The sequence below is a fragment of the Tachysurus vachellii genome, chromosome 2, assembly GCF_030014155.1.
Source record: "Tachysurus vachellii isolate PV-2020 chromosome 2, HZAU_Pvac_v1, whole genome shotgun sequence".
Lineage (NCBI taxonomy): Eukaryota > Metazoa > Chordata > Actinopteri > Siluriformes > Bagridae > Tachysurus > Tachysurus vachellii.
In genome coordinates this window covers 11,693,071-11,718,697 of record NC_083461.1, presented here as the reverse complement: position 1 = coordinate 11,718,697, position 25,627 = coordinate 11,693,071, and the positions used below count along the sequence as shown (strand labels likewise).

General features: G+C 39.0%; 1 protein-coding gene across 9 annotated transcripts in view; it reads right to left on the bottom strand.

Moving 5' to 3' along the window:
* The window catches only part of arhgap12b (Rho GTPase activating protein 12b), a 46,113-nt gene that overhangs the window by 1,824 nt on the left and 18,662 nt on the right, over positions 1-25,627 (bottom strand). The window contains exons 1-17 of one of the 9 annotated variants that reach the window (XM_060896792.1): positions 23,367-23,414; positions 14,270-14,533; positions 11,334-11,474; positions 11,122-11,202; positions 9,763-9,885; positions 9,335-9,409; positions 8,661-8,732; positions 8,211-8,272; positions 6,031-6,112; positions 4,427-4,528; positions 4,229-4,327; positions 3,951-4,044; positions 3,722-3,838; positions 3,449-3,547; positions 3,225-3,302; positions 2,850-2,984; positions 2,399-2,504 (exon numbers count right to left, since the gene is read on the bottom strand). In XM_060896792.1, coding sequence (XP_060752775.1) covers positions 2,399-2,504; positions 2,850-2,984; positions 3,225-3,302; positions 3,449-3,547; positions 3,722-3,838; positions 3,951-4,044; positions 4,229-4,327; positions 4,427-4,528; positions 6,031-6,112; positions 8,211-8,272; positions 8,661-8,732; positions 9,335-9,409; positions 9,763-9,885; positions 11,122-11,202; positions 11,334-11,474; positions 14,270-14,533; positions 23,367-23,399 — 1,763 coding nt within the window. In that variant the 5' untranslated portion in view covers positions 23,400-23,414. Of the gene's footprint in view, positions 1-2,398; positions 2,505-2,849; positions 2,985-3,224; positions 3,303-3,448; positions 3,548-3,721; positions 3,839-3,950; positions 4,045-4,228; positions 4,328-4,426; positions 4,529-6,030; positions 6,113-8,210; positions 8,273-8,660; positions 8,733-9,334; positions 9,410-9,762; positions 9,886-11,121; positions 11,203-11,333; positions 11,475-14,269; positions 14,534-16,772; positions 16,986-23,366; positions 23,415-25,627 lie in introns of those variants that run through there. The other 8 variants (XM_060896785.1, XM_060896736.1, XM_060896744.1 and 5 more) reach the window with 8 other exon arrangements.

Below are 25,627 nucleotides of genomic sequence, written 5' to 3'. Positions count from 1 at the left end.
AAAATAAACAAGAACTAAAGAACACAAGCCCAAGGTGGAACAGAAAAACTTTTCCTATAATGTAAACATACAAGTATGGGTTTAATATTTCTCCGAGAATAAAATGTCAGAGCGAGATGTTTATGAACCAGCTCTACCTCTATCCTCCATCTCCAGTTAGACAGGACTAAGAGTCATTTAAATGCAAATGGAGGCAAATGTCAGTGTTTGATATGGCGATGAAATCTGAGCTCAGTCCCAACACAGACCTAAGAGTGAGATAGCAGGCTGTAGTGATCATAATGAACGACTACACCCTCTAGCACACCACCTTTATCTACTCACCTTTTCCATCGTGCAGGCCACAGCAAAAGCACTGTGTAAAAGATGTTTAGAGTGGCTCTAAGTGACACTCAATCAAAATAATGGAGGTGATAAACCTGCTCGAAGATTACGGCAAGCTCTATGACCTTTCTGTAACACTGCTGCACGGTTTTCAAGACCATGTGTTAATTTTGGGCCACCATTACAGTTGGTTACTGCTTCGTCCTCTAACTGAATAAGCGGATGTAAATTCCAGATTTATAGGAGCACGGCGCCTTTTATTTCTCTGCTCTAACATTACATTGATGCAGGCACGATTAACAGGACTAAATATAACCTATAAACTCCTCTGATTGGACTCGATGCAAAGAAATGTATTTGTTTGCAGACATTCGCTCACATTTTATCACCACCTGTAGAAGTCTTAAACATGTATAAAGTGGTGATAAAATGTAAGAGAATGAGAATTTGACCCAGCAAATACATAATAATTATTCATACAATTAAAGAACTGTGAGATTTGATTGAACTTTATTATCATATAAAAATCATTAGCTCTTCTTTGACATTGTATACTCAGTCTGCATTTCTTTACATGGATAAACCTGAATCAGAATAAGAGCTACGTATAATATGTTAATTTTTTTTTTAAGCTAAATAAAAATGTATACTATTCATTATTTTATTAACTTGAAAATAAATAAATGAATACGCAGCATGCACACCTAGACAAAGAGTTGAAATAAAGTACGTAATATATAAAAATACTAATAAAAATGTAAACCGTCGCTAGCGTTAGCTAAGCTTGCCGATGTTACAGTCGATAATATTTAACATAATTAATATAAATCCTCATCACAATTAGAATATTACCTGTTATCCATGCAGCCCTACTCTGGAATCACATAAAATGATTTACTACCTTGACCTCGCATCTTCATATCATGGAGTGTGCTCTGTGCGAGAGCGTTTTATGGCTATGTAAGAGGTGAATTACCGGTCAATGTGAGCGCTTCATCAACGACAATGTCACAGACAATTTGTCTCTTACCGTCCTCTTAAATTACCAGCCTTCACTGGAGGGGTTAGACTTGCGTTCCTTACTCTTATTAACATGTATCTTTGTTCTTAAATTCACAGAGCCACTAAAAGATGTGTTTTGAACATTAAATATCTATAAGCTTTGGTATAGTGCAGTCTGTTCAACATAATGTGCCCATGCTCACATTCCATTAAACAAACCCTACAGTAAACATCTCACTAAATAGGTCAAGTATCATCTTTAAATACAGCAGTTGGTGTCTCTTGTTTGGATACTGCTTACTTCAGAGCATTTATGGGAAGTACACCTGATCATTACTGATGTGCTAGCATCCTTCCAGAGCTGCTAAATTCTTGAGTAACGCAAATGTGAAAGATCAGACTATTGAATACGAGAACGCTTTGTGCTAACGTTGCAGGTCGGAGTAGTGAGCAGTAGAACAGTGTGTGTTTTGGACATTTGTTAAGACGTTATGGTATAAATGCCAATGCATTTAAGTGTGTAAAAGTGCATCATTAAATCTGAAGACTATCTAAGCTACATTTAAAATGGCTTGGAAAGGCCCAAAGTGAGGGTAAAGATTAAAGTAGGTAGGATTATTATACGGGTAATGCATTAATGTAATAACCACACAACAATCCCACACACACACACACAAAATATAGCATCTGTTTAACATTTCAGTATCGCTCTCTTTCTCTCACTTTCATATTGATAATTCCAGCATCACATCATGGTGTCATGAGGATGTGGTCTGCCCACATCACCTATCTCCCCACATATCTCCCTCCCTCCTGCCATCACACAGTCTCTTCCATAATGATGTAGCTGGCCAGTTTCCAGATCTGTCTCAGTAATGGAGTGAGATAACTCAATACGGACAGCTTGCACAGAACACGTGCCGTACCCTACTCACCTCTAAAGAACATGAACATGCACACACTTCAAATCAATATACTGCTCCTTCCTCAGCCTTATGGAATATAAGAGCAAATCCATTACACTTCAAAGTAATACTTTAAGCTCCAAAGGTTATCAGATATGGGAGTGTACCTTTTCAGGTGTCTGAATAAGACTTGCATTGTTTCCTGATTCGGCTTTGGCAGCTGCTTAATTAAATCTTTTATGGCCTGAACTCGCTGCTTGTAGTCAGAGTTTTCTGTTGAGGGAGAAAAAAAAAAAATCAAACAAAATAAAAGCAGCATTAGTGTTGACCCTGTGATCAGTTCTGATAAAACGTAGCTTGTGGCGCCCTCTTGTGGCCATGCAAGTCTTTACAAACTTCACACAAACACTGAATAGCACATTTCTAGGTGACAGCATTTAAGATGTGAAGTATAAGACAATTTTTAGAAACTTTTCTGGCTTAGTAAACAAACACTATATCAGTAGTCACTAGTGAGCTCATTTTACTTGATACACACTCATTTAGTGCTTATTTATTACTATTCTATTGCACCTACTGGACAAACTACTATTGACGGCGACAAAGAAGTGAACTTACTGATGGCATTAACAAAGTCATTAAAGGAGGAATAGGTGAAAAGGGGCTCTGGAAGCTCCCGGAAAAACATCTTCAGAGCACCAGTGATCACATGGATATCCTCCCATTTACTGTCCGCTAGATCCACCTTCTCATCTGTTATGTGCACAAATACACACATGACTACATCTACATCCGAGTGACTGGGCTATTAGATTGTAAATTATAGATCACGTTTAAATACCCTTACATTAATAATAACTGCATTTGAGAACTAATCACATGAGAATATTTTGCCAGTGTTTATGATGAAGAAAATAAAATACACAAGGAATACAATAATAGACCAACAGCACATTGGTACTATAATTACATAAATATACACACAGTCCGTACCATGATTGACAGCAAAGCGCAGTTTCTGAATGACAGCCAGGTTTCCACTGACTCTGTACAGTCCGTCAACATTTAAGCCTGTATTTGGGGAAAATAACGTACATGATGAATCAATAATCCATGATTCATTAACAAATACTACAAAGTGTCCTATATATTACATTAATGCCAAATAAGACAAATAAATATGACTATATCCGATGTTGTAATATGCTCCTGTGTACCCGTGTTCTCCACATGCTCAATGCATATTTGGACAAAGTTGGGTACTGAGGTGTTCTCCCTGGAACATAGACTGGTTACACTGCACCCAAACACCTGATCTGAAAACAGAGAGCATAGCAGAATAAAGAACAGGGAACCGAAAGAACCCGCCGAAAGCCAGTAAACTGCTGTGAACCGGATCATGCTTCTCATCTATTCTAATTCTCTCTGGTTAAAAGGCAGGTGCCAATTAGCAAAGGTTAATACTTAACTAATGTGTGTGTGCGCATTACCTTTAATATAGCCTTTGTCTCTGACAGCCTGTAAAGTCGGTCGTCGTGTGAGGAATTTCCTAAGTTTGACTCTGGTCTTCTTCTGATCGGCTGTCTCCATAGTGGCGCTCTTCAGTGCTGTGTACAGATACAAACACGTTGTTACGCATAACCGAGCAAAGTGTGTGTGTGTGTGCGTGTGTGCACGTGCGGGTATGTTATAAAGAGATGTGCACACTCTGTTCCATACTTTTGCTTTTTTTGAAATCTTTTTCTTTGTCTTGTTTCTCTGTTCCAGGAGACTCAGGCATGTCCTCTTCAATAGCCTCATCCGACTCCCAGGCCTATAAAATATACAGACAAACATACAAGACAGAAACACACAGTGTGTGAGAACATTATTTGTGAATTCGATTCATTGAAATGTAGAGTGTTTTGTACTACTGTTTCTATTTAACAAGTTAAGATTAATCTATAACGCTTAGATTATAGATGTGTACACGAGACCACAATACACGAAACACTCACGTGTGTTGTGATAACCTCAGTCAGAGCCCTGTACCAGTCTGTGATGACGCTGTCTATCTCGGACTGAATCAGCAGCTCTGTGCCCTGACGTGTCTTCAGCTGAGAAAGCCCAGCAGGGTCATTAGGCATCAGGTTTGGTTTAGTTAGATTAATTGATAAAAACAGCACCAAAATATACCATTTTATTTAGATTTTTACCTCAATAACATGCTTCTTGCTGGACTTCTCTTTAGATGCCCACTCCACTGAACCGCCACGAAGGTCCACAGCAAATTCTGGCTTCGACTGGTTTCCTCCAAACTTCTCAAAAAATGAATATGAAATGACATTAATATGAACATTCTTCTACATCTTTATCATTAGTGTTATTTTTTTTGTTACGTGGTGCTGCTCGACCAGGTTATCGATCAAAGCTATAACGAGCTTTAGATGCCAGATGTTAGCTGGAAATTAAAGGGAAGGATTCTAAACTAATTACAAGCACCCACAAGTGTGCATTTTACACCACGACCATCTAGTTTAAATGCCATATATGCAGAGACATTCATCTTTTCAAACCACAAGCCAGGCTTTCATCTTAAACCACAATCCAAACATTAAACTAGACTTAAAACGTGGTGGCTTAAAACTGACATGCAATATGATTCACACATATTGGTATTTCACATGAGGAAACACATGCCAGTGTGTGGTCTTCTCTGGCATTTCCAATAGCATCCTACATGAAAGGAAGAAATGCTTTCAATAACATAACCAAGTCCGCAATCTCAGGGAAAGGCGAGCAGAACAGAATGGAGGAGATTAACACATGACACAAGCAGGAAAGGAAGCATGCAGTGTGAACTGGAGAATCCACATGAGCAGCACTTAGAACAGTATATTAATTGAGGATCACTGGGTTGTCTTTAGAATTAACAAGATGAATCTGTTTTTAAATCATTTATACATTTGTTCACGTTACATAAAAATGATAGACCGGCTTATTAATACGTTACTTGCTGCATTTAAGCAAACAGGTACACTAATTGTAGAATATAATAAACTGTCCTAAACTCTGCTCAGTTGGGTGACCGTGTAAAGAAGCGCAGACACATACAGAATAAGGCCCAAAGTGCTTATAGGAGACTGCAGGGCGGGGCTTAACTGAACGCTTCCAGTTGCTTAGCAACGAGAGGAGGAGCTCAGGGAATGAGCCATTGCGGTAGTACGACTTTGAAGAGAAGAGAAGAGAAGAGAAGAGAAGAGAAGAGAAGAGAAGAGAAGAGAAGAGAAGAGAAGAGAAGAGAAGAGAAGAGAAGAGAAGAGAAGAGAAGAGAAGAGAAGAGAAGAGAAGAGAAGAGAAGAGAAGAGAAGAGAAGAGAAGAGAAGGATAATGTAAGAACAGATTCATGTCACAACAAACACTGAGAAAGGAAAATGGAGAGATGAATAACTCAGGAGGAAGCCACCAGATGAATTAATTCTAGTTTAACACTAAATTACAAAAGCTAAACCTGGCCTGCAAAGTTTATGCAACCCAAATTAAAACTGGGGTAAATGGATGAGACGTCAATCCTTTAAACTCCAAGCTGCTTATACACACATCTTAAAAGATCATTGTCGATAAATTCTAAGAAATGATTCAGTGACTACAATTTGCATGTAGCATGAGAGTAAGAAATACAAGCCTGAGAGCTTAAAGGGTTAAAGTGTATGGAGTAACAGATAAGATTCAGTCCCTTATCACCTTGAAAATAAGGGACACTTAAAAATCAGTTTAGAGAAATGAGAGAAGAGCTTAGGGAGCAGGAGTGAACACACACCCAGCTGGTGGCGCTGTTCTGGCCCTTAGCAAACAGCAATGTGGAACCCTGCAATACCGTCCAGGACGAGGTCCAATTCTTCCTATACAGCAAGAAGAGAGCAGAACCAACACAGTAGAATTATTCTCTTCTATAAGGCACAATAACCCATGGAATGGTGAATACATATTTTAAAGAATTTGAATATTTGAGTCTGCCATTTTATCGTATGATGGTTTAAAAAAGTTTAGCTTTTTATGTGGTATTAAATTTTCTAAAACACTTTCAGCCATTTTTTGAGTATGCATTTTTGGGCACAGGCGTTTTGGCTGGTTTGCTTTAACACTTTGCTTTAACCTCAACATGAAGATGTATCTAAGATTACAGATTCTACAGCAAACTACAGCAAACTGAGCACCAGGTTTGTTGTCCATTACGAACATAATACAAATTCAGAAAAAAAAGCTGTACTGCACACTGTGCACTGATCCAGTAGTGAGGAAATACCTCGAGTTCATATCGGAGTCTACTTTAATCCATATTAATGAACAATATTTACAGAGTTAAGTAAAAAAAAACATATTGGTCATTAAATACAGTATCTCACAGAAGTGAGTACACCCCTTACATTTTTTATAAATATTTTATTATATCTTTTCATGTGACAACACTGAAGAAATGACACTACAATGTAAAGTAGCGAGTGTACAGCTTGTATGACAGTGTACATTTGCTGTCCCCTCAAAATAAGTCAACACACAGCCATTAATGTCTAAACCTCTGGCCACAAAAGTGAGTACACCCCTAAGTGTAAATGTCCAAATTGGGCTCAATAATGCCATTTTCTCTCCCTGGTGTCATGTGACTTGGTGTGAATGGGGAGCAGGTGTGTTAAATTTGGTGTTATTGCTCTCACTCTCTCATACTGGTCACTGGACGTTAACATGGCACCTCACGGCAAATAACTCTCTGAGGATCTGAAAAAAAGAATCGTTGCTCTACATAAAGATGGTGTAGGCTATAAGAAGATTGCCAAGACCCTGAAACTGAGCTTCAGCATGGTGGCCAAGACCAGAGAGGTTGAGTGCACGTGTTCAGCGTCATATCCAGAGGTTGTGTTTGGGAAATTGACGTATGAATACTGCCAGAATTGCTGCAGAGGTTGAAGGGGTGGGAGGTCAGCCTGTCAGTGCTCAGACCATATGACAAACACTGCATCAAACTGGTCTGCATGGCTGTCATCACAGGAGGAAACCTCTTCTAAAGATGATGCACAAGAAAGCCCACAAACAGTTTGCTGAAGACAAGCAGATTAAGGACATGGATAACTGGAACCATGTCCTGTGGTCTGATGAGACCAAGATAAACGTATTTGGTTCAGATGGTGTCAAGCGTGTGTGATGGCAACCAGGTGAGGAGTACAAAGACAAGTGTGTCTTGCCCACAGTCAAGCGTGGTGGTGGGAGTGTCGTTGTCTGGTGCTGCATGAGTGCTGCCCGCACTGGGGAGCTACAGTTCAGTGAGGGAACCATAAATTCCAACATGTATTGTGACATACTGAAGCAGAGCATGAAGCCCTCCCTTCAGAGACTGGGCCGCAGGGCAGAATTCCAACATGATAACGACCCCAAACACACCTCCAAGATGACCACTGCCTTGCTAAAGGAGCCAAGGGTAAAGGTGATGGACTGGCCAAGCATGTCTCCAGACCTAAAACCCTACTGAGCATCTGTAGGGCATCTTCAAAAGGAAGGTGGAGGAGCACAAGGTCTCCAACATCCACTAGCTCTGTGATGTCATCATGGAGGAGTGGAAGAAGACTCAAGTGGCAACCTGTGATGCTCTGGTGGACTCCATGCCCAAGAGGGTTAAGGCAGTGCTGACAAATAATACACTTTGGGCCCAATTTGGACATTTTCACTTAGGAGTGTACTCACTTTTGTGGCCAGAGGTTTAGATATTAATGGCTGTGTGTTGAGTTATTTTAAGGGGACATTTTACATTGTAGCAAAGTGTCATTTCTTCAGTGTTGTCACATGAAAAGATATAATAAAATATTTACAAAAATGTGAAAGGTGTACTCACTTCTGTGAGATACTGTATGTCAGTCAGGTTTCAGATCATGACATGCATTAGTGCAATACGTAACATTAAGTACAATGTGGTCATTGAGTGTGTGTTGATTGAGGTGTATGCTCTACCTCACTTTCTTTCCATTCTCAGTGATCTTGGTGACATTCAGAACACCACATTTTTCTGACAGCTAAAACAGAGAAACAAAATTATTTATTAGAACGATAATTACATGACTTGTGGCAAGAGAAAAACATACTATCTGTCTACTAATTTTAAGATGACTTTATATTAAAGATTGTGAAGAAAGTGTTCTCTAGAACTTCAGGAAGTAGGAATGCACTCATACACACTGATGATGATTTAGGCTTATAAAGTGTATCCTGTTTAAGTATTAACAAGTCAGTATCAGTTGCAATAATAATCTACTAAAATTCTGACAATTTTCGACAAATTGTGTATTGCATAGCTGTCTTCCATTTTTACACACACACACAGAGTAAGTGAGACTAAGGTTAATCAGATAAGTTCACACCCACACACCCAAAGCAAACACATGCATTAGTATATATACTAACTGTAGATGAGTGTTTAGGTGAAGAGGGACAGGAGTCAGAGTCAGGGGAGTTATGTTTGTTGGTCCCAGACTCCTAAAAACCAAAAATATGAAATAAAGACAAACTCAGTTGCATATTGGGGAGACAAAGATAAAGGGATGAGTGCAATGAGATTTGAGACAGTGTGAAGGTTTGTCAAGCTCCCCTGTTAGCTAAAACAGTAGCAGAAATTTTATTCCGTATTTCAGATCTTTGCCTTCTAAAAAAAGCTTCAAACTGTTGTTAATGCTAATTTTAGTCCAGAACATTTAGTACAATAATGAGGAAGCCATGCAGGGAGAGACACACCTTCAGGATTATTCACAGGTTAGTACAATCTACATGATTCAGGTTTAATCAAGCAGCATCCTCTCACCTGCACACTCACACACACACACACTCACACACACACACACACACACACTCACACAGACACTCACACAGACACTCACACAGACACTCACACAGACACTCACACAGACACTCACACAGACACTCACACAGACACTCACACAGACACTCACACAAATGTACTGAAATGCTTGTGATCGATTTGTTCTATTCACTGATTTCTGCAAGAGCAGTGTGTGTCACTAAAATCAGGGGTCGCGGTCGATTCTGATTGATCATAACTCATTGAAGGATTGGGAACTAACTTGATATCTGTACAACGATAGGCCAAAACCTCTGGAGAAGTGTCCCAAGGTGAAGCGCCTATTTTTGACTGACAGCTGGAAAAAAAAATCAGTGTGCAGTTTATGACTCTACTGTGTTCAAAGTGACTCTGTTGTTACTGCTTTATGGGGGGAAACTTTGATGCAAATACTGACATTAAAAAAGATATCAATTTCAAATATGTGCATTTCCATGTATGGTGTGTGAAGGTTAAAGCCCTGACAATCTAGACAGAAAGAGATGCTGAAACATGGGGAGGATTATGTGACAAAAACTGCTTTATTTCTGTGAAAATAGTATAGGAAGGTTGAGTTCTTCGTAGCGGTCACCCTCATTGGCCACAGGACTTCTAAAACAAAAGCACTCCAAAGATTACAAGATGTCCAAGTGTCCTTTAGTGTGTACGTACTTTGTCACTGAGGTCTACAAAGGTGCTATATCGCCATTTGGTCAGGACTATTGGATCTGGCTGATTCCTTTCCAAACTGCGACTTTTAGGAACGTCGGTGGTGTTTGGAGAAGGGAGACTGTACTGTAGGGAGAAAGAAAGGGAAAACCAACACTGTTACAGCCACTGCATGCAGCATGCTGGATTTTTAATCACATGTGAACAAAATATGCAAACAGGGTAGCAAGATAAGCATTTCTTAGTACAGTTCTGACAACTAATCTAGGATTTATATATGTGCACATAATAACCTGGATACATTTAAGTGTACAATTTGAGGCCCTTTTTTTTTTTATGTTTTAGAAGCAAGTTATATTCCGATTATACAAAATAGTGTCTACAACCATTAGCTGGGAAAGCATTAACAGTTTAAAGATTCATTTTAAAGACACCTAACAGTCAGGTTGTTTTAGCTCTATCCTGCACTCTAGTGGATGCACAAAGAAGCACAAAAGATGCAGAACCCAATATGTGGGCATATTTTGAATAACGCTGTCTGAGAGTAGTGTTAAAGGTGGGGTCTCCGTTGTTTGAGAAATGCTTCAGAAAACTGCGTTGGGCCGCCAAACAAAACAAAAACTAAACTAACGTGTAGCCAATGAGCAGAAAGGGGTGTGTCTTGTCAATATGCAGCGGAGAAAGTGTTCAGTGCGCATGTGTGACATTAACAGAAAGCATTAGTTTTGTTTTTGTTTTGATTGGCGGCCCAACGCATTTTTCTGTAGTATTTCACAAACAACGGAGACCCCACCTTTAATTATAATTTCACCTTAAACACTGTGAGAATGTAGAAACTGTATGAAAGCCTGCGCTCACAAGTCTGGTCTAGTGTCTATGAGCTGTCTGGATCAATGCTTGCTCTATTAGACCTGAACAAATTACAATCAATCATCAGTAGCCAATGGAATGGCTTAAGCGGTAAATGAAGCACAAGCTGTGAAATGTTTGTGTGTACTGTTTTGTCTGTTTGCGCCGTCTCTCGTCTTGCCCTATCTTTTGTCTGGCGAGGTTTCACGTGTGTATTTTATGTAGATACACTGATTAGTTCTGTGTCGTTTTATGTAGCTTTGTGTCTTTATGATGCACCAGGGTCCTGGGGGAACTTGGATTCATTTGTCTTGCGTACTACATGAGCTATATATGGTTGGGATGACAATAAAAGCTTCTTGACTTGACTTGTGTGTCATATTTCAAGAGCAAAAGGAATGAATCTTTCATTTGGCGACACTAGCAGGTGGACTGTTTCAAGCCCTTATGCAATAAAGTGACAAAAGTGTGATTGCCCAGTTCTCTATACTGTATGTGTATGTGTTTTGTTACTTTAGGAAGTTCCCATTCAGAGCGAGATCCATCAGCACTGTAATAGTATGGCCTGCCCTGCTCATCCACATGCTTTATCCACTATAATATACAGAAGAAAGAAAGAAAAGACAACCCGAGTCAGTCACGGTCAAACTGGATAATAAATGAATACGTGTATTTTAGATTTTAGGTTTGTACATATTGAGAGCTACAGAACAACAAACCAGCACCTTCTCATTATTGTATTCACACACATAAAGAGTGTGGCCATGTTCATCAAGTTCTTCAGACCAGCCTCTTGGGGGTGAGCCATATTGACTGTCTGACTGACTGGAGTGTGTGCTCAAGCAGTTCTCTTCAGACGACAGCGGCTGAGAGAATCAGACAGACAGAAAGAAGGAAGAAGTCAGAGATCAATTCAAGTTAATTGTGCATGTTGTTACTCGTGTTTCTGTTCTACTTATTGCAGCTCTGGCAGCTCTGTTTGTATAGAGATACGAGGGCTTGACTATAAAGTGAATGCTCTTATTCGACCTAATCTGCATCCCCTCTGTCTGTACTGTGTGTGTTAATAACCAGAAGAATTAGGACACATTTTTCTGTACGGAACAAAAATAAAACAAACGTTTATTCATAAACACTTAGGCATTCTTTTAAAGAAATGTAAAATATATGAGTATGTTAAATAACATTACAGACTCTCGACCCTTTAGACGTTTGCGATACTAAAAATTATACTAAGCGTAAAATAATTTATGCTTTGTATATTTGTAAGCTTCACTAATAAGATGACTAAAGCAAGTGGAATTGGGGTTTTTTGTTGTTAGTGACCACTCATTCAACTTTGTCCACATCTGGTACTTGATTTGACAGGACACATTTTTTGTGTGTGTGTGTGTGTGTGTGTGTGTGTGTGTGTGTGTATTTCCTCAATCTGTTTCATTCAGATTCAAAGTGGTAAAGCTCTGTATCCTAAACAAATGTTTTGACAATTCTTTCTTCAATGGACATTTTGGTCCTTGTTTTATTTTAATAAAGAATTTTTATTGAATAAAGCAACTGGCTATAAAATCTGTAAAAATAAAATTTACAAACTAGTGGAATGAGAAGCCGGATTTTATTTTAAGGGATACAGAAAAATGACCTGGAATAATCAAGCACATGCTATGCACACAATAAACAGAGATACGCACGAAGCCCATACTATAATCAGTTATTCCTGAAGATTCAGTAACTAAATGAAGTAACTGTTCTGCTGTTACACGTTCTGTCACACGATGGCAGCATTGCGAAATAACAAAATAAGAACGACATATCTTAATATTATTGCCGTATTTTTCAGGGGAAAAAAAACACAATATTTTCAAGATATACAAAATAAACCACAAAATTGATCTATTCTAAGATGTTTCTCTACAACGTGTTGTTGCAGCAGTCACATTGTTATTTCATTCAGCAATAAAGGTGATGAACAACATGATTTGAGCCAGACAGTAATGGAGCTACAAGGTCACTGACTTTTCTGACCACCATGCTAATATATTGCACGAGTGCGATTGTCATCATTCTGTCCATCGCATCGAGACATTTTGTACTCTTGAAAAGTGGTAGCTTATGTTAATCCACTCTATGACCAGAGAAAAACCTTACATAATACCATAACAGATGTACCACAAAGTCCTGTGTGAAGCTAGGTCAGTTACAAACGGGCGAGTCTTAAATATCACGACAGGGTTTTCAGTGGTTTATATATAGTACAGAGACCTACTTCAACTCTGTCCTAGTTAAAACACACTCTGATCTACACACACTAAAAACTTTTCACACATTTAAATGAACTAGACTAATGTGATGTGAGTGGACCGTGAGTGGACAGTAAGGGTGGGAGATACGACACTGCCCACAACAGCACTGATGTAGTTTCACACAGTATCGTCATTGTATGACTGACGTAATAACGACGCCATTCAACGCGTTGTGTCCGTGTGATTCTTATACGAAGTTGTTCAATGAACATAGATGGATTGTGTGTAAAATGAGTCATGAGTCTCGAAAGTCTCTTCTTCAGAAATCTCAGTAGTTATTAAACCAGATGTGGAAGTGTGTAAAATTCTTTAAAGCTTTAATCATCCCAAAGCAAGACACGGTTACAAATAAGACGAGACCTGCATTTTAATTGTTCAAATAAAGTTTAGTATTAGCAATGCAAACAATATAGAACGTTGTTGAATCCTAATCTGTCTCCTCCATGATAAAGCGTTTGTGACTATATCTGATGTTCCAAGAGTTTCAACATGGTTGTGTTTCTTATGAGCAGATCATAAATAGCCATAAATTGTTTAATAAACATTGGAAATGTTAATATGGAGACATTTTTGGGCCATTTATATTGATGTCTAGCAGTATATACTGTTAGATACTTGCAAATTCTTGAATGTTGTATTGTGGCACGGGAAATTATATATGTAATGTCCTACGTACATGTAATAAATTAGACATGTAGCCGTCTTTAGATGTCTTTTTTTGCACTCCTCAAATTTCATGAGTCAGGAGGTGATTCATACGGACATGAACACTAAGTAAAAGTATGAGAGTGGCAGAGGTCAAGGTTTCCAACACAAGAGGAAGCACCTGCTTACTGAGATGTTTATCTGGACAGGATGAAAGTGATCAGACCATTACATAGAGTAGCTGGTAAACAATGTTTTTCTGGAAAGCAGAGAGAAAACCAAAGATATGGCCAGTCAGGAAAGAAATAAAACCCAGTGAGTAGCACTGGCAAATGATTTCTTCCAGATATTTAAAATCTATAAAAATCCCTTCTGAACATGGCTTACCTGCTGTCATTTTCATAACAATAAAAAACGCAATAACTTCAGCACTATTAATATATTATAGTATTATACTATTATAAACGCATTAAAAAATGTTTCAACATTTTCTTGTTTTTTAGTGGGAAAAACAAATCAGCAGGATATTTGGGCTGGAGCAGGATTAATTTTGGCATCACCAAAGTGCATGCTGGGTAGAGACCAGCCGAGTTTTGTCCTTCTGTTCACACATGCTCAGTTGTGTAAATCCTACATGTAGAATAAAGTCTAGTTTCTCATAATCAGGTACAGTACTACTGTGCTGTATAGAATAGTGCTGCTCTTTAGTGCATTACCTCCATGTCGGTGGTGTTGGCGGTGTCTCCACGGCTGCCCCCGGTGGTGTCTCGAGAGCGTGGAGGCTTCCACGTCCTTTCCTGGGTGGTCTTGTTGTAGTAAAAATGTCGTCCGTTCACGTCTTTATGGGTCTCCCAGTCCCCCAGTACATGCAGAGGAGAGGACGAAGGAACAGGAGGTAAAGCTGACTGAGAGACCTTCAGCTCCCGCAGGTTTGTGTAAACAGGGGACTCTGGACGACCATGGCCTATAGGGGACACTGCCTGAGAGGGACAGAGAGAGGGACAATAGTTCAGGAGTAGTTAATTTTTGGATTCTTTTCTGTAAAATCCTAAAAAGGACTGATCGTACGTGTCATCTGTTATCTGAATACAGATCGAGGAGGCTTGCCTAAGTCTTTAGAGTCAGGACAACAAATTGCTAGCTGACTACAAATATTTTACACATGTGCACCTGCAGAGCCAAATAACCCCAAGCATATAAACTCTTAATAAAAGTGGTTCAAAGAGGTTTGAATGGCTCTGCCAAGCAGTTAGAGGGATCCAGAAGTCTGGCTCTGATCAGGCCAAGGAATCTTGGCTAATTCTCTTGTTTCAGGAATGTCAACAGAGTACATTGTCCTAGGCCCTGGACAGCTGAGGGAAAACAGATTTAACTTTTCACAGAAAAGTCACAGAAAGTAAGAGGAAAGGGCTTAATAAGTCACGTTAACAGCCATTTAACAAGGGTTAAAACAAAATGTAATGAAATGGTTAAATAAAACAACAAAAAACTATTAATTGTTAAAAAAAACAAACAAAAAAAACCAGAAAAATGTATAATAATCTGCAACTCTTTGTTTATCCTCATCAGCAGTGCGACTCAAATTCCACATCAATGATGACTAGGTAACTAACAGGATTAGTGAGGATCTCATTTGTTGGCCCCAACAAGGACATGATTCATGGCTTCCTGCTGTTCGCTGCTTTTGCACAAATGTTATTTCCTGGATAAAGTGAAAGTAAAACTGACAGGAAAACAGGAGCATCAGGACTGATAACTGAGCATTACCATTTCTTTACCAGCTTTTTTTAAAAAAAAAAAAAAATGCAATAAAATGGTGCATCAGCAGCCCAAATTTCCTTTTTTAAGAAAAGTACACTATTCAAACACACTTGTCTTATCACATTAAGTCCTGATTTGCAGGTTGATGAATGCCAGATAATGATGATGTTCATCCACATCAGAATCATCTTGGATATAATTTTTCAGCAATACCGGGTATGAAGCAGAAAAACACTCTACCCACTACATCGCTGTGCCGCCCCTATGACTCAGTTTATGGTCTGGATTCTGTTCTGTACAACAACCACATAATGAGGAAGAACGATTTTAGGATGTTTTATACCAGAAAAAAGCTGATAGATGAAACATAGTGAACCCAAGCTTTGATTTTCTTGCCTTGTCATGCCTCTAGCTGAGCTCAGCTGAGAAATGTGTGTGTAGGCGTGAGCATGGGTAACGGGGGGAAACGCTAAGTTGACAACAGAAACATGGTATAAATCAGGCTGTAAAGATATGACACTTTACCACAAACACAAGCATTTTAGGCTCAAACTAGCTTTTGTATTCCCTGATATACCTAAATAGCCTCTAATGAGAACAACTCATTCTGCGGTGCATGATTCTGTAACATTGATTCTTTGCTTCTATAGAGAAAAAATACCAAATGTAAAGAAATCTCTATTCCAGGAGGTAAACCTTGAGCCCAGTGATATGAGATCATTTGAGTCAGCTTTTTAAATCAAGAAACTACCAACACAAGCCATTGTGTTCCTGTGTGAGCTCATAAAAAACAAACAAAAAAAAAAAAAAAAAAACAGAATTTAGACAAGAACAGCTAATTCATGCTCAAATGGAAAGCAAAAGAATCAGCAAAAACAAAACAAGATATTCTCATTTATCACCAGCGGCAGGCCTGCAGTATTAGTTCCATGGAGGCACTTTCAGAATTGGTGTAATAAATATTCTAGGAGGTTTCTCTAATATAAAAGTTGGTTGGATATTCGGTTGGTTTCAGTATGACTAGAAAGTGCTTAAGCACTAAACAGCAAAAAAGTATGAACATTAAGTACACGATCAACAGGCAGTTTTTATTTTTAGAAGCACTTTATGGATCACTTCCATTTTACAACATACAGACAGGTGAGAAATTAAAGGAAACCCTGGGGGGCTCTGTTATGTTGAGAGAGGCATTTAACTGGCACGGTTTGTCCATTGGTTCCTATAACAGATCTCTGTAACTCAACACTGATCACCATTATCCTGTGATAAAACCTTTCTATCCTGATTGGTCTCGTGTCCCCTTCCAAGGGACACGAGGTGATATTGAAGAGCTTGACGAGAATGAAAATAAAAGTAGTGTCGTGTAAGAACTCCAAACTCATCAAGGTTATTTTGCCCTTTGGTCAGCCGTATTTAAAATACCCCATTTATAAACAATATAAGTAACATTTGTCTTACCATTTGCCTAGTACTGAAGACACACAGATTATCATCATCTTCCTCCTCCTGGAGAAGGTTATTAAAGTTGAGCATAGTGAGATGATGAATGAATGCTGCACTCTGGCTGCCCTCTGCTCTGTTATTCTACTCTTCTCTCTGGCCGCTTGCCTTTTTTTCCCCAGCCACATTTAATCCGACAGCAACACTGCACTACTGTGAGCTTCTCTGTGTATGTTACACCCTATGCTAACTCTCTCACACACACACACACACACACACACACACACACACACACACACACACACACACACACACAACTGGAACTGAACAGGAAGTGAAAGTGCTGTATGTCTGTATGGTCTACAAAATATGACAGCATGTTATACCACAGCCACTGGGATTGTATTCAAGGATCAGATTTTAATAATACTAATACATAAGCATGTATACACTTGGATGCACTCAAAAACACTATGTAATTAATATTAGTCCATATAGCAATAATTATTAAAAAAAAAAAAGGCACTCATACCGGGTGAGGAAGCCTGCACTTCCCTTAAAACGAATGAATAGCTGTTTTTCTAGGCCAGCGGTTTCCAATCTTATCCGGAAGGGTCCGTGTGGGTGCAGGCTTTCATTCGAACTAAGCAGAAGCCACACCAGAGTTTACTAAAAGCCAAGAACAACTGATTAAACAGGTGGAATCAGGTGTGGCTTCTGCTTGGTTTGAAAGAAAACCTGCACCCACACCGACCCTTCCGGATAAGATTGGACACCGCTGTTCTAAACAATGTAATATGCGACCAGTAAAAACCCTGTATATGACTATTTAAAAATTCACACATGGACACATTTTTTTATTATAAAGCTTCAACAAGAAGCAAAACATGAAACCTCTAAACAAGAAGAGTTGTGTTTGTGTGTGAATATACGTACACACACTGAAGTGTGATTCATTTATTTTGGGATTTAAATGTGGACACTGTGGCGACTCTGAGGTTTTGGATTAGCTGGTGCTAATGAGGTCCTCCGTGGCCGTCAAACACAAACACTTCTCACATGCCAAGTTCACTTAAAAAATTTCAACAGTCATCCTAGTGCTCATAATGAAAATTCATCCATCAGCTTCAAAAACCCAAAAAGCATAAAACCTATCATTTGCTGAGGTTCCCATCCACAGAGCCACAACAATACAGCGACAATGAGAGCACTAGACTCCTCCCAGGGTGCCATAAACAATAAATTAGTGAAGTAAAACTACTGAAAAGTACAACTTCTAGACAGTACACATGCTATAAGTACTATTTTATAAACTAGAAGCAATCAGAAACACCATTACAGCAAATTCAGAGTGCAATAGGACTAAATAACCACTAGGGGTCTACATGTGCATTAGAACGTATTAACATTGCAAAACAAGAATATTCCTTGTGCGTAAGTGTGTATCTGTGTGTGTGTGTGTGTGTGAGAGAGAGTGAGAGAGAGTGAGAGAGAGAGAGAGAGAGAGAGAGAGAGAGAGAGAGAGAGAGAGAGAGAGAGAGAGAGAGAGAGAGAGAGAGAGAGGACAGATGACATGAAAATAAATTGCCAGCTTAACCCATATTTCCACACATCTACTCAGAACTCTCATACACACACACACATATGCATGCACACACACACCCCCATGCCCGTTTCCGCCAGCACGTGATCTCACACTAACCTCCAGACATGTTTGCATCCGTGTGTGTATCCACTAAATCTTAGGTGCTACAGTACTGTGCATTACGACACCTATAGGATCACGTGCAGAAAACCGACTTGTAAGGCACATGGCGCTTGAACAAATGTGATTTAATAGCAGTCAGTACAGCTTACAGAGCTCCATTTCACACTTCAGTGAGTTTAACCACACTCACACCGGCTGATTGACATGCAATTAACCCCGGGCCTTAGCGATGCATCCGAAACCACAGATGAACCCAAACATTCACACATAAAAATCTATACTGAATTTTTGCTCTGAATGGTGTGAAGCATGAAAATATCAGTGAAAACATAGTGAGTCCACTGATATTATATAGACCAGAGATTCCATATATGGAGTTGCATGATTACAGCATTTATTTGTTGAGAATTATCCTAAAACTATCATTCATCGTGTTAGGAAAGTCATATTTATTTCTTGCAGATAATAAAGCTTTTTATTCACTCTATCACTGGGCACACACACAAAAAACCAAGCCAGCTGAAATAAAATGAAATATTCAGTGTCTTGTATTATATTCAAATTTGACAGCACTTGCTTTCTATAAACTAGAATCTTCCTAATGAGCAACTAGAACGTCTCTTTTTGTAGTTTATCATGATCTCCATTACTGCTATATGTAGAAGGTAAAAACATCACGTGTCTGTGTGCATGCTTGACTTTGTTCCAGTTAGCTTGAACTCTTATGCCAAATGCGATGAGGTTTTTCCCAGTGTGGCTTTAAATTTCTCTCTTATTGGTTCTGCTTTTCACTCCATTAATTATTCATCAATGAAAGAGTAGACTCCTGGTGCAAATACTGTTTTCTTGCATTTAACCTCCCTCACCATGTCCCATGTTCTTCTCCAAACTGTGCTGGTAAGACTGTGTTTTTATTAAATTAGGTCAGTGTGTGTATGCAATTTGCTGACGTCAATCAATGCCGCACCACTGACATGCTTAGTTCTGCAGAGACAGCGATACCTTGTGTAATGAAGCAGAAGCCTTCCTGTGTGTTTGCAATTTTCTGATATTAGTATTTGGCTTGATGATACAACTGCACCAAAACTGCACAGATCATTAGAACCAGAGCTGGAAGAAGTCAGAGTGGAATTCTTAACAAGACTTTATTTTATATATGAACTGTGTTTGTTGTACATTTTGCTTATGCATACTGATTAGTAGTTTGAGGGCAGCTGGGAACCGCTTTTAGCAGCAGCTGGGACCAACATCCTAATCCTGACCTATCTGACCTCCACCATGACCTGTCAGCTTGCCTTGTCCCATCCTCAGGCAAAGCTTAGCCGACCCTTTATGAGCTATTACTGACAGCACAGCGTACGACGAACTCAACGATCACGAGTAAAAACACAGAGCAGAAGCTAGAAAGGCCACACAATCAGACCAGCTGTAAAACCCAAAGCTTTTCCATCATATCAAACATAAAGACGGTTATGTAAGGTTTTCCTGCGACGGTCTAAACTGCAACCGTCTTTTCCTTTCGTAACTACAAACGATCCAAGGTCATTATGGCTCCAGAAAATGTACAAGTACAAGAGTCCATATGCTGTACATGTCCAAAGCAACTTGTCAGGCCTTCTTGTGTTCCTTCGACCAGATGGAAGATCGTACAAAGGGCTCTGGATGACCTAATCCCACAGGCTAATGAATAAATCCCTCATTAATTCCGGCTGTGCCGTTGGGTGTAGCTAGTTAGTAGGTCAGTGCATGTCTCCGTTTGGCTACAGTGGTAGTGGTGTCAGAAGTGGCACGGTTGCTGACGTAGGATTTATGCAGTGGGTGGCAGAGTCATGCTGCTAAAACATGCTGCTAAAACATGCTGCTATAGGAAGTTCAGAAATGACACGCAAACACACACAGCTGGAGAAGAAGCGGTGGATTTACACAATAAAACCACACAAGAAATCAAGGTTTATATATAGAAATGTCTTTAAATATAATATCAGATACCGCATGAATCATCGATTTGCTACCAAACTGACAGAAAAACAACTGCTGGATTAAAGTTTAACATACTTTACATTAAAAGATCCACAAAATAACTAAATAACTCCTGAATAACAAAAATTATAATATATTTATTATTGATCATTGGTAAAAAAAAAAAAAAAAAATGTTCAGATGTGTAAACAAATCTTTTAAAATCTACATTAAATAAGGAAAAGAAATCGATTTTTTTTTTTAATCAGTATAGAATTTTCACCATGAAATCAGCTGTGTCCAATTGGTTTGCTGGTTTTATTAACAGAAAAAGATAAAGTATAAAAAGAAAAATCCTCAACATTTGATAATTCATACCATAATTCAATACCATCAGTCTAACAATATTTATAGAGCGAAGATCAATCCAATATTTCTCTTGTTTGTCAACCTGTAGAGTTTAAATAAACTTTTGTTTTGCCATGTTTGTTGATTTAATTTTAAAACTTTTTTACTAGATATTTAACATTTATTTCAAGGCTAATGATCAGATCAAAACACACCACAGATCTTCCTCAGTTCTTGCATGCAAGCGTGTGCACACTGTATTATTACAATAGTCTATACAGCTGTAAATGCCACAGCGAGCACATTACTGCACATCGATTTTTCCTATAGAAATAAACCACATGTTATAAGTCTTGCTCATGTGTGTGTGCCCACGCAGCAGTCAAATCGCTCACGGACTACAATTTTCACTTGTTCTTTCTCACCCACTCAAACAAAAAGCAAGCAAGAATAAAAAACCCTTTGTCTTTGGAGGCTGATAACAACCGAGAAATGTTAGAAAATTTGGTCTATGGTCGAGACGAGACAAAAAACTGCCAGTTTAATGGAAAGGTTTGGTGCTCGTCTCGCTAAAAGGAGACAACAGTTCTTTGGTACAGACTAAACAACAGCTATTCAACCAGGCCCGTCCCCTGGACCTCACAATAACAGACAATGGCAGGAGACAGAGGGAGAGACTGAGGGAGGGAGGGGCATCTAGAGACAAGCGGGGTTATGAGAAAGGGTTGCAGATCACATGGGGTGCTAGCATGCATTGTCAATGCAGGGACTGTCATCAAATACTTCTTTGAAGATCAATAAGAACGGAGAAAACCACCACGGAAAAGTGATTCGTATAGAGAAAGTGGGTTAAACTGATATTTTACTTTGCATGTGCATTTCAGTCAAAAACAAATATTTATTTTTTGCCGGTCAAGTACAATAATATTCAAACAAGCAACAATAATAAATGAATTATTTAATATTATAAAAGAGTTTTTTTTAAACAGCCCCCATGTTTCATTTGTGTTGGGTGGAGTTTATGCTTCTTACACTTTTGGTTCTCATTCAATCAATAATTCGATAAACAGCCATCAGCAATTAATTATAGAAATGATCAGAAAACCAGGTAACTCATTATTTAAGGTGTACAAGTATTGAGTCCTGGCTTTCTATTGTGGAAAGTATTGTCGAACTCATAATAAAGTGTCATGTACGTTTCTAGGATTAATTAACTTGTAAATTAAATGAATGTTTCAATTTAATATTCCTGAAATGTGGAATCCTTATCTATCCATTACAGTATTTAATGTGTGAATTAATGTTGAGTTGCTGGCAAATGTGCATCTTCGCATCGACCCTAGACGGAATTTAAGTTGTAAAGAGGAGACTCGGTTACTGTGAGGAGATCAGTGTTACAGGTATCGTGCACTAACTAGAGATGGTGTTTAGTTTGGGATGGGATTAGTTCTTCCCTTAATCAAATACATGAGGGGTGTTTGAGTAGGAAACAATGCTCATGCTTGCCTGTCAGCACAAACAGTGATGGTCTCACAGCGAGAGAACAGAGCTCCTTTCAGCAGCTTAGAAACACAGAGACTGGACAATTTCATGCATCTGATTTGAAGACTTGAGTCATGATCTCATTAGCAAACGTGACACCGGTAACCACACTGATGCAACATAGACTTGTCTCACCACCAGAGGACTTACTGTGCGTCTCTTTTTTTCACAGCACCCGATTTTACCCCTTTCACACACTTTCAACACAAACAAACAGGGTTCAAATCTAAAGGGAAAATCCACTGTGAAAGACTGTTTTAATTAACATGCGATCTTCGGTGATGTCTAAATGGACGAATCTATGAAAGAATTTTATATAATTACGTCGGTTAGCGAGTTTCTACATTACCAACAGTGCCATTTGACTATCTGAAGCTAGTGGAGTCAGTGGATATTAGGGCTCAGGTCCTCTTTACATTAAGAGGGCAATAAAGCAGCACCTTTAGTCCTTTGGTCCTTTCAGCTCTCACACCTCCTCATCTGTACACTCAAGATGATAAGGTTCAATTTCTTACCAACACTGGTGTCAATGCCAGCGTGTTCGTCCCTCCTATAAACCACTAACTAGTCGACCTGGTGAAGTCAACTACAAAAAAAACGACTACTACAAAAGTGTCTCGTAGCTGCAGTGCATTGTGAAACCGAGTCCAACTTCTGCGGTGTCCGCTACCTCTACGCTGGATGTCTCATTAGCAGGACAAAGAATGTCCCTGGAAAATGGTGAGTGAGAAAACAAGAGAATCATATCATTATGTTTTTAGACTTAACAGCTTTAAGCACCACTGTAAGTGCGCTAGCAGTGTGCTGCTGTTACGACACACAGTTGCTATTTTCCTGACAGGAAAAACAAAACAAAAAAGCGTCAATCAGCAAATTGCCAACAGAATCATAAATATTACAACAAACATTCTTTTTCCCAAAAATTCCACAAAAAAAAGCATTTTATAAACCAAGTTTCTAAAATTCTACTACACATAGCGGGTAACGAGAACATAACTGATAAACTTCTGTGGCTCTTGGACTTTTTCATTCAGTACCATATCTTTATATCTTACCAGGTATTGAGGACTTCGAAGGTAAGAAAACATGTCCTCTGTCCGGGTTAGTTAGTCCTCGTCAGCAAGTAGCGTTTTACCCCCAAGCTGGTGGAGGAAAGAAAAAGAGCTGCTTTCCAACCCAAAGCCACCAGAAGCCAGCGGATGTAGTTATGAGCTTCAAGAGAGCATCTTAACAGCTATATTTAGTGCCATCGGAGTTCACTTTAAATAGACTCCCTCATTAGAACGCTGTCCTTCACCGTTTAAGAAAAGGGCAAGCCAGAGAAAGAGAGTTAGACAAAGAGAGGAGTAGAGGGTGTGATGGAAGGGACTGGTATCTCAGCGCTGAGGGTCTGTCAGCACCACACTGAGGTCAAAGGTCATGCTACCAAGGGTCACACGAGTTGCAGTTCACACGCTCCTGAGCAGGAGGGTGGCGTTTGATCACCTGCAGAGTGAATGAGTGTGAGGGAGAATACTCATGAGGATTGAGCATCTGAAGGAAATGAAAGAGTTAAATAATGGGTTCTGGTTTGCCTGTTGTGTTGTGGGAAGTGAAGCATCCCCCAGGGCCAAGCAGATGACGGAATACGACATGTCTAACATAGGAGCGGATTATGGAGACGATGGGAATGACAGAGTGTAATTTGCATAACTCTAAAGGCTGGCAGTGGACTACAACTTGAAAACAAAAAATTGTGTTTTTTTTGTCTGTTTTTTTTTATAAAAACATTTACAGACCTTTAAATTTTCTCGCCACGTGGTGTTTGAACAAAACGGCAATAAAATCTTTTAGCAAGTTGTTTTTAATAAAATTTAAAAATTCATGATCTAATAACCCAAGCAACACAGCAGCTGCTGATGTATAAGACATATAAAGTACACACACACACACACACACACACACACTCTTTAGAAACAAATAGTTTCTTAACATCAATAACAATTTCTACAACTCAAGACGTTAGACCTAAAAATAATTAATTTCAGTTTGAAAAGCAGCATGTGAATTTAAGTTTAGGATAAAAATATCACATGGCACCAAAGATCTAAAAGACATTCAGTTTTTGTCTTATGGTCTGGAAATAAGAGGCACCTTTCCCACCCCCGGGGTTTCCCTATCCTGTTACACATACATCAAAACACAGGGCATCTAACAGCAATTTGGATAACTGATCAATGAGAAGGAAGAAATTAATACATTCATCTGCATTCAGCATTAATGTCTTAACAAATATGTATACTAAAAGTTACTTTGCTATTCTGAACGGTCTGTCATTAACAGAGCCGAGAATAAAGGTGTCGGACCCAGACACAGAGACTAATCTCAGAGACATCTTCCTTGATATCAGCAGCGATTTTCACCTTAATTTAGCCAAATCACTTTACACTGAGTTAGCGAGCTAATGAATTGAGCCAATGACCTTAATGAAAGCTCCTATCACTATCTTGTTGAGGGCTGCCATGTTTAGCTAGTTCCAGGTTATTATGATATCCACATGTGAGGCAATTCGTACACACTAACTACAGTAGATATAAAAACCAAATGTATACAAAAGCACTCACCCAATTACATGAGCAAAATTCAGGTTAATTGCAACCTCAATAGTGTGTATAATTACTGCCTTAATCAAGCAGATTTAAATTTCCAATCATCAGCACAGGATGAGATGGTGTATGTGGTGTGTGTGGTGTGGGCGCGTGGTGTGTGTGTGTCCGTGTGCAAGAGGAACCTCTCTGTACCTCTTCCGTCTTGTTCCTTTCTTCTCTCTCAGAAACCTGATAAGGCTCAGAATGCACCACTTCCCATTCTGGCTCACTACACCGTTTTATTCAGCATTAAAAACATGTTTCATGTTTGAAATACAAGCAGAAGAGTCTTTCAGAATCCACTCACTATTAAGTCAAGTGTTTGAGAGAACACCTGAAAGCGGAGTACCTTCTTCACTCATCTTGAGGAATGAATATGTTACATTTGAGACTAAAAATGTTCAATCAGGTAAATAACAAGTGCAGGTAAAAATCAACCTGTTCTGAGAGAAGAGACGTCTGAATAAATGAAACTTCAATGTAAACATAATATTAGCTTCTTTTCTTTTCTCCCATGACTGGAGGATTTAATGTGGGGTATTTGAAAGGACTGTTCAGCACACAGACCTTTCCACACAGCAAAAAAAACAAACAAAAACAAAACAATAATAGCCAGAAGCTTAGAAGTTTAAAAAAAGACATACAGCACATTCAGTCACAGACAGGAAGTGAGGTCACGTACACAGAAC